At 49.2% G+C, this 9,727-nt stretch overlaps 1 protein-coding gene across 1 annotated transcript; it reads left to right on the top strand.

Moving 5' to 3' along the window:
• Positions 1 to 1,981: 1,981 nt before the first annotated feature.
• BARHL2 (BarH like homeobox 2) lies at positions 1,982 to 7,279 on the top strand. Its single transcript, XM_006137300.4, has 3 exons — positions 1,982 to 2,699; positions 4,267 to 4,492; positions 6,126 to 7,279. Exons 1-3 carry the CDS (start codon positions 2,144 to 2,146, stop codon positions 6,436 to 6,438), a joined length of 1,095 nt encoding a protein of 364 aa, XP_006137362.1. The 5' UTR covers positions 1,982 to 2,143; the 3' UTR covers positions 6,439 to 7,279.
• The last annotated feature ends 2,448 nt before the right edge of the window (positions 7,280 to 9,727 follow it).

Here is a 9,727-nt window from a genome sequence, read left to right as displayed (position 1 = left end):
GACTGGCAAAAAATCTTTTTTAGGGGAGGGGAGAATAATAATAATAGATAATTAAAATGCCTTGATGTAATATTTTTGAAAGATATTTTCCTTTGCCTACTTTATTATTTTTTAATTAATGCAACTTAAGGAAAAAGCTTGGAGACTTTAATTGCCATTTGATGTGGCAAGAAATATATTCTTGCGGGCTGACGTGGCAGCGGTGCCAGCACGGTTTACCTTAGATTCATAGGGTCCTTAAAATGGTAATTCGAAGTAAAATGTAACTCAAAGAACTTTGAATCATTCATTAGCACCTTATAATTACTCTGCTAATTAGGTTGACACGATACTTAATCAGGAGTAATACGACGTCTTGTCACTGGCAGTTCCCATTACTCTGACATTCAACAAGAGACAGGTTGGAGTCGTCCTAGAGAAATTAATACAAGTTGATGCCCTCCGAAGAACCAGTGGAATAATTTCCTGCAGTCCCAGGCGGATCGACAGTAACTATTCTTATTCCAACTGAAACATTAAAACAAGAGAAACCAGAGAGCACAACGGGGCTAATGAACTCAAGCAATTACCCCCCCTCCTCCCCCAGACTCGGGGAAGCCTGAACGGCTGCAACCGAGTCACTAAACTGGGAGGACGTGTGCGCCTCTGCTTTATTAGTTCGTCCAGATTAACTGGCATGCATGCTCTAACCCGAGACTGCTTTGGGTGCTGCACTGGCTTCTTCTAATGCCCAGACAGGCTTCGCGCTCCTTTTAAAGTTTCTTCCTCGTGGAGAGCAGGAGTCTTTTCGCTCAGCTATGAACTGAAATACCCTGCCTCCCCCCCCCCCCCCATTTCCTAGTCAATAATTGCAAAGCGTTTCTCATCAACCTGGAGTGCTGTGGAAACCTGGGCACCTGCTCGCACAAGCTGCCCACGGGACTAGGAAGCACCAGCCCAAAACAAGTCCCTTGAAAGTTACCGCCCGTGTTCTGATGGGATCTTTTGTCATTTCTTTTCTCATCTATGTCGGCCACGTTTCTTAGTTTCTAGGGCATGTGTGAGTTTCAAAAGAGTGGGTCGAGCAGGCTACGAGAGCTGCACCTGATTTCCATGCTGCTCTGGTTCCATCATCTTCTCCCCCTCTAGTGCTCTAGCTCACCTCTCAGCGTGATGGACAAACCATCACTCCCTTTTCTTTTTGTTCCTTGCTTCCCCCACGCGGTACTTTATTGCTACGCTTAATGGGTCTCATCTCTGCTCCTGCCGGTGGCTACGGACACCGCGCTGGTGCTCAAGGTACCCGCATTCGGACACCGACTGGAGAAGGAATCCTAGAGATTCTCCAGCAGACCCGCCCCGGCGCTGACATTGACAAGCGCCCCAGCGCCCGAGCTGATTGGCTGCCGCTCGATGGCGTCACCCAGTGCCGCGCCGCCTGCCAATAGGGGCTTTGGCCGGATGGCGGAAAAAAACCCGGGTTTATAATAGAGCGGAGGGGGCGCGCGGCTGGCAATGGCCGTGACGTCACGGGAGGGAGTCGCTGGAGCCGAGAGGAGCCGGGGCGCACCGGGAAGAGCGCGGCAGTGGCCGGGCTGCGTCCCGCTCCGCGCCTCCTCCTCCCGCTGCCGCCGCCCGCGCCGCGCCTCAACTTCCCGAGAAAGTTCAGTAACTCCGGCCACTAGCCGCAGCCCCGTGCGCCCTGCCGCCTGCTGCGATGCGCCCGGGCCCGGCGCCCCAGCCCGGGCTGGCCACGCTCCGCTAGCGCCCCGTGAACAATACGGCCGGCAGCACGCGCGCGCGTGTGTGTGTGTGTCTGTGAGCGCGCGCGCGCGTGTGTGAGTGCGGCGGGGCTCGGCACCTGAACCTGCTGCTCCCGCCGTCTCTGTCCGGTCGCTGAGAACTTTCCCCTCTTGCCCCTCCCCCCCTCCCGGGCTGGGTTTTGTTCCTGGTCAGATTTCGTGGCTGCCCTGCCACCAGCCCGTAGAGTCGCCATCCTTGTCCCCCCCTCCGCCTGCTCACCGCCCCCCCCCCCGCCACCACTCGGTGTTTGTTTTAAAGACACTGACATTCTCGCTGCTGTTTTATTTATTGATCCGATTGTGCTGGTGACTCGAGCCTCCCGAGCCCCGGCTGGCGGATTGGGATGAAGGCGCCTCGCTGAATGGCCACCATGGAAGGATCTAGCGGGTCGAGCTTTGGAATAGACACAATTTTGTCTAATACCAGTTCAGGCAGCCCCGGCGTGATGAACGGAGACTTTCGCCAGCACAGCGATGCCAGGACCGCGGATTTTAGAAACCAGGCCACCCCGTCCCCATGTTCGGAGATAGACACAGTAGGGACGGCTCCTTCCTCCCCCATCTCCGTCACCATGGAGCACCCCGAGTCGCATCTGGGGCCAGAACACCATCACCTCCACCACAGCCAGCAGCCGCCGCAAAGTTTGCAGCCCTCACCCCCCCAGCAACAACAGTTGGGCTCGGGCAACTCTGCCCCCAGGACTTCCACCTCTTCTTTTTTAATTAAAGACATTTTGGGCGACAGCAAACCGCTGGCGGCTTGTGCACCTTACAGCACCAGTGTCTCCTCTCCCCATCACACCCCCAAACAAGAGGGCAACGCAGCCAGCGAGAGCTTCAGGCCAAAACTCGAGCAGGAGGACAGCAAAACCAAACTAGACAAACGCGACGATTCCCAGAACGAGATCAAATGCCACGGTGAGTATATTGCCCCCGCGGCCGCCCGGTTGCTTTTCTAGCAGCTTCTGTCGTGGTAGGTTTCACTTTTAGTCCTAACAGCGCCAATGCTATTGATTAATAACAGTGAGACAGCGGTCAGTTGTGTACAATTTGATGTTGGAAGTCATGCAATTCCCTGGCACGTTTCTTGATATTTCAGAAACTGTCGCAAAAACAAATACCCCCCCTCCAACAAACAGAAACAAAACAAACAAAAAAAATCCCACAAAAATTCCAGTAGATTCCAATCCTCTTTAAATTGTCTCTGATTAAAAAAAACAAAAAAAAAAAAAACAAATCAGAGCCTTTGAGAATTTTTCCCCTCTTGTTGGGCCCCCCTCTGTTTTAAATTAGTTGTCTGGCGAAAAAAGAATAGTCTCAACGCTTTGTTTCGGTTAAAACTTGAATACACTTCTTTTTATTCATGCTAATGCATTGAAATGATTCGCGTGTTTTCTAACACTAAGCTCAGAGTAGACAATTTACTAGCAGCACTTAATTAATACGACAAATTTCCAAGTAGGTCTAAACTTTTTCCTAAATCACGTTAGACGGCTTTTTACAGGCTTTTATGTAATTCCAGTCTTTCCCTACCCTGGGATGGGAGATTTCTCTATTTCGAATTTTGTACACCTACAGAGTCTGCAATCGTGCAATATTTCCTGATTAAATATACATAGAAGTGTGTGTATGGGAGTGGAGGTTATATTAAAAAGATAGCTGTTATTTTAAAAGCTCTTTTCTTAATGCCGAAGGATTCGCTGCTTTCTGCAAAATGGCTTTGCACGAGGCACAGTTTAAACTATGAGGTGAGAGGACACATTTTCCTAATTTTACGCCTTTCACCTATTTTGCAGTGTTGTGCGATGAATAATACAGAGATGCTCATGTGTGCCATTCATTTTGCTATTTTAACATTAGCATAAGAGTGCCCAAAACAGATGTACAGTCTGGTCTGGCGATTTTTTTTTGTGTGCACCAACCTCCCCAGTGGGTCAATTAGAGAGATTATTGTTCTTCCTGCAGGGAAGATCAAGGAGCGCTGCAAAAACTGGTACAAACAGAGACGGATTGACATATCGATTTCCCAGCATTTTAGCAAAAAAACCAAAGTTGACAAATAGAATCCGGAAATCTTAGCGCTGTCACCTGGATGTGCTGAGCAGTTTGAGCTCAACTTTGTGCTTGGGTGACATATCCTGTCTGAGGCATTAGCACATCTGATGCCCTGGCTGTTCTGCACTTTGCTTTAACCTTTCCCAAGTGCACCCGAAAGGGGGAAAACCTTGCCTTCGAAAGGGGGACTGTTTGTAGGCTGCATAAAGAGAAATCGCCAGACCCTCCTGTCAAACCCATTTAGAGACGTAGGATCGAAAAGACATCAGCTAAATTAAGGGATTTCCTTGGAGCCCTGAATGCAGCAGGCAGACGATAATCAACTCTGTAAAGAAATCGACTTTGCCTGGAATCCCAGACCCGACCAGCCTGGCCTGGGGATGCTGCTTTAGCTCCTGTTTCTAGCTTTGTGTTTATGAATTGTTCGTAGGGACAAAAGAAGAAGGCGACCGGGAGATTACAAGTAGCCGGGACAGCCCCCCAGTCCGAGCGAAGAAACCTCGCAAGGCGAGGACGGCCTTCTCGGACCATCAGCTCAATCAGCTGGAGAGGAGCTTCGAGCGGCAGAAGTATCTGAGCGTGCAAGACCGCATGGACCTGGCTGCGGCTCTCAACCTCACCGACACGCAGGTCAAAACCTGGTACCAAAACCGCAGGTAAGGGAGGCGGGCAGAAAAAAGGATCTCCGCCTTCCCCGAGCACAATTCCCCCAAGTCCCTAAAACCAGAACTGCCACTCAGTCTGCGCTAACCGGTCCGAAGGCCGGGGGAAAAATCCACCCTGCCTCTCTAGTCAATATCAATGAGCCCTGGACAGGGCATGCAAACACCGGCCACTTCAATGTGTTTGTGTGGGTGGATTTCATAAAGGAACCAGCCCCCACCCATCCACTCTCCTTGCCCAGGCTAGAATAAAGAGAGTCTAAAATAAAATGAAATTGATAGGTAACATTAACGATAATAAAGCAAAACAAAAAACCTAGTATTATTGGCTATAGTAGTTCTCAAGGGAAGACCAAGAAAAACCTCTATAGATTGTCAAGTGCAGGCAATCTAACCCGTCCACAAAGTAGTCTCAAGCATGGCTAATTAATACAGCGCGCCATCTATCTATGAACTAATACACATATGAATAAATAATGGACAAATCTTGATTACAAAGCCGGCGACGTATTATTCTTCCTGTGTCCCAAGAATACACTGGGAAAGAAATCCCACTGAAATCTCATTATGCAGTGTTGCTCTTGGCGTGCCTCTGTAGCCGGTTTAGAAATCACGGCCTCTGCAACGATTTCTGTATGTGATATTAGGAAAGTGACCAGAAAATGAAGTTGTAAAATGTGTTGGTTTAAACAAAAATATGCTTGGTTTCCATTTGCCCGCCTTGTACAGCCAAAGAGGCTATTTTATGTGTATTCTAATCTCAGCTGACTAGGTTTGGAAAACTACGTCCAGTTGTCATCTTTGCCATAATTTTCTGTCTCATTACATACGGTTTCAGCCACCCTAATTCTGTCGGAAAACATTAGTGTCATTTGTATCCAATCTAAACAGGGCGCCATGTTTATTAATTTTGCTGGAATTACTGTGTGTGTGTGTGTGTGTGTGTGTGTGTGTGTGTGTGTGTGTGTGTGTGTGTGTGTGTGTGTGTGTGTGTGTGTGTGTGTGTGTGTGTGTGTGTGTGTGTGTGTCCACCAGCTCACAAGGCATTTCACTAGAGGTTGGCAAAGGGAGAGGGAAAGGCCAGGAAACAAAATTGTTGAAATATTGAGTCAGGGGAGTAGAAAAAACTGTCCCCCCATAACCATTCTGCTTGCCTGCTATGTAGAATTAAAATAATTTCGCCCGTCTTTGTTGGAGATTTTCCTGCATCTTTATGCTTCAGCGAGGGTTTGCTTTTTTAGCTCAGTTTTTAGGGTGCAGGGGGGGGGGCTGGTCCCTCAAATTCTGTGTCGCTGCAAAGTTTGGAGGCACAGACACTTGCGACTTTAGAAAGCCGCGCTTGGGAAAGCCTGCAAACAGCCGGGGAAACTTTCCTGTGAATTTCATTCCCTTTGTATTTTATCTTGCGTGTGGCTAAGCCCCAGGGCCCTGGGTTCGATCCCCCCTCTGATTTGTTTTCGGGCTCTAGCTAATGGTGAGTCTCCTTGCCAAGGGGTGGCGTGCGTGTGAAAGAGAAGGTGCGAGAGGACAGGTGCGGTGTGGGGCTCACGCCCCCGGAGAAGCCCTCGCAGGGCCAGGTGGATGGCTCCGTGCTAACTCTAGCCCGGTGTTGCTCCTTCTCTTGCAGGACGAAGTGGAAGCGGCAGACGGCGGTGGGACTGGAGCTGCTGGCTGAAGCTGGGAATTATTCTGCTCTCCAGAGGATGTTCCCCTCGCCCTATTTCTACCACCCGAGCCTGCTGAGCAGCATGGACAGCACGACAGCGGCTGCAGCTGCTGCAGCTATGTACAGCAGCATGTACCGGACTCCCCCAGCGCCGCACCCCCAGCTCCAGCGGCCACTGGTGCCCCGGGTACTCATCCACGGCCTAGGGCCCGGGGGTCAGCCCGCTCTCAACCCCTTGGCTAACTCTATCCCGGGGACCCCGCACCCCCGGTGAGAGCTCATCGCTGGCCCAGCCACCAACCCCCACCCGTCCCCCCAATAAAAAACCGATCGCCAAAAGCAGGAGCTAAGCAGCCGCGGGGGAGAGGAAAGGGGCCAGGAGCAGACACGAGCCAGCCGCGGAGACGACTCAGTCAGAGCAGGGACTCTTGAACCACGAACCCAGAGCCGAGCCAGTCAGTGAAACACACAGATCCAGCGACCCAGCCGCAAGTTCTCAGGCGAGAGAGCGAGAGGCAGCGGGCGGGAGGGCGCCAGCCCCGAGCCAGCAGAGACTCTGGAGGACCGAGGGCTACAAAGAAAAACACAACCCCCCGAGACTCCGCGCGGAAGACCAGGGGTAACGGAGAGCTTTGCACTGATTTCTCATGACCTTTTTTCGTATTGAAAAGTGGCATGCTCCGTAATCGGAAAAAGAAATGTACAGTTGACCAGACTGCGTGCTAAGTGATATATCATATTTATTATATGTCGTCAAAAATCCACTTATATACCTGACTCAAAGTACATCATCTCTCCCCTCTCCCTTTTCCATGTCTTTTTGAATTCAGTAAAATAAATGCTTAGGTGACAAAATATAGATTTTTTTGGTGACTGAAAATTACAAAAAAAGGGCAAGAAACAAGAAATAAACTATCTTTTTGTAACAAAAAGCGGAAATCCAAGTAAGCTGATTTTTCTGGTGACTAGAATGCGAGGCATTCGGGTTCGAAAACCAGAGCCCCTCGTTTTTGGGCCCCGGTTCACTGACCTCTAAGATTTTTATGTTTGGTTTCTAGATTTTAGAAGCCCCCCCTTCCCAGGTATTGCTACTCGAGTCTTTATTTTAAACCTTTTCGGGCGTTTTTAAAAGCTGAGAGATTTCTTTTGTTAGCGGGATTCAGTCGTTCCAGAATTGCGTGAGGGACAGACAGATGCTTTTGAAAGGATCCTTTCGCTGGGGTTTCAAGCAGTAGCTGTGGTCTGTTCTCCCCCTCTATGTGTGTTTCTCCCCTTCCTGAATATGTAAGAAGTGGGGGAGGAAACTGAATGGTTTGCAAGGTTGGATGGCCTGATGCCTGGGAAACAGGAATGTGGTCCCTAGCCTAGCAGCTGTTGCAGAGCAGCAGAATGCTTGGGAGAAGCGAGCAGGACAGACAGCAAGCGTGAGGCGGCTGACTGTGAGCAATTAGGAGCGGGGGGGAGGAGCAGGGAGAGAGAATCAAGCCAGATCCAGCCCATAAAACCGTGCAGATCTTCGGGCTTCTCTCTCCTAGCCAATTTCGCTCCTTACACAGAGCCGCGCCGGCAAAGCCTTCTTACATTGACTCCTGCCTTTTGTTTTAGCGCTCTTAACTCCAACCCTGCGTTGCGGCGGGGGGGGGGGGGAGGAGAGGGGGGAAGAAGAGGGGAGCCCGCCTCTGTGGCACGTTTCCGTTGTGCTGCGGGGTGGGTGTCAACTCTGGCCCTGACTAAACCCAAGCGCCAATAGAGGCTGTGCAGTCACAGAAGTGGGGGTGGGGTGCAGGGAGCTGCTGACCTTGCGAGCGGGCCTGGGGAGGTAAGAGAGGCAAATTGAACGGAGATAAAGGGAAACACCGCCGATGCTTTGCTTTACCGCAGGCCCGGCGAGAGGCAGGGAGCTGCAGCCAGTCACAGGTTGTAAGTTTCGGCCGCTGTCCGCCTGCCACGCGTTCTCAGAGAGAGCCAGCCCCAGCCTGCGGAGGCGAACACAACAGCGTTCTCCCCTTGCAGCTGGAAAGATCCCCAGCAATTCCCTATGAAACATTCATAAAGTCCAACGCTTTCTCCGCAGCCGAGGTCCGCGCTGGATTGAGTGGGTGCTGGGGGTTTACTCGCCCAAGGAAGAGCCTGAGGGCACGTTTATTGGGGCTTTGCTAATTAGCGAATGGTTTGCTGATTTCTCTGCTAATAAATTTGCGTTAAAACCATATTGACCTCTGCCTTGATCCAACAAAAAGGGAGAGAGGGCTCGGAAACGCCTACCTCATTTTCTGCCCTTGTCACAGCGGACTCTTGACAATTACCCAGCCTCTGTGCAGGGGCCAGCGAAATTACAGAGCAGCAGCTCCGCTTCGGCGACAGACTCAGTCGATTTCTTTCTCATAGGTCTTAACATTAATAAGAGCCCCCCCCCATATTTTAGTGTTAGGACTAGGAACAGGGTCTCGGTTGTTTGAGACTCTTTACTGTGAAGAGCCCTTTATCTGAGCACGCATTCGAATTAATCTCGGAAGTGTGCAACGCCGGGAATAACACACAAGCGTTTCATGTTTAAAATGATGCTAATTTAAAGTCGAGACCAACCTGTTCGAGATTATTCCACTGGCTTCATTTTTCATGGGTGGTACAAAAACCCCTTTAGTTTTTGTTCATCTTTGCGCACACGAAGCCTGAAAGTAACAAAGGGAGGGGGAAAAAACTTTAGACAAAATAGCTTGATGGCCTTTCTCTGCTGCCGAAATGCGTCAGTAGTGCTTTTAAAATGATATTTATTCGATCAGAAAAGTCACGGAAGTATTCAAATACTATCTTGCATCGCAATTTAATTTATTTAATCGCTGTTTTTTTTATTTCTCTCACTGCAGGGTTTCACTAGTGCGACGTGTAAAACATTTTGTTAGAAAAAAGGGAAATAAGTTTTTAATCCATTTTACTGCTGGATTTTAGGAAAATTGTTTAAATGTATTTTTTTAATTTTTGGAATGTTAGACAACTTGTGAAATGCACTTTTAAGGGCAATTCCTGCTGGCCTTCCTCTCTCCGTGTGTATACAGGGAGCAAGATTTGTGTAGGAAGAGCTACGGGTTAAGAAAAGCATTTCTTTCGCTTCTCCAATGTTACAGAAGCATGCCTGAAGTTACATTTAAATTCGCACTTGCTGATAATTTTGATTGCCCCTTGTTTAAATTATGAAAATATCACTTCATTAGGAGCATTTTCTTGTTTCTGAAGCTAATTAAAACAGGCTTTCAGTAGAAGAAAGGACTCAGTTAAATGTTTTAAAAGCTACAGATGCGCACTCATTTAAATTCAATCAACCCGTACAAAAAGTCCTGGCGCAATGTTGTGAATGTGCAAAGTTGGTCTTTCTTTTTGGCTAACAATCGCCTGCGTAAAATGACTGATTTCCAAGGAGCAGGCGAAAGAGAGATTGTTGCTTTGATTGCATTGCCTGAGGCAAATACACCCAATAGCTATGTAAATATTTTTTAATGTTCCTCCTCCGAAAATAGAGAGGACACAATGGGAAATTAGTTTTCTTTAATTGTTTGTTGGCATTG

This window comes from Pelodiscus sinensis, chromosome 9 (genome assembly GCF_049634645.1).
Source record: "Pelodiscus sinensis isolate JC-2024 chromosome 9, ASM4963464v1, whole genome shotgun sequence".
Classification (NCBI taxonomy): Eukaryota; Metazoa; Chordata; order Testudines; family Trionychidae; genus Pelodiscus; species Pelodiscus sinensis.
This window is presented reverse-complemented; position numbering and strand designations above follow the sequence as displayed.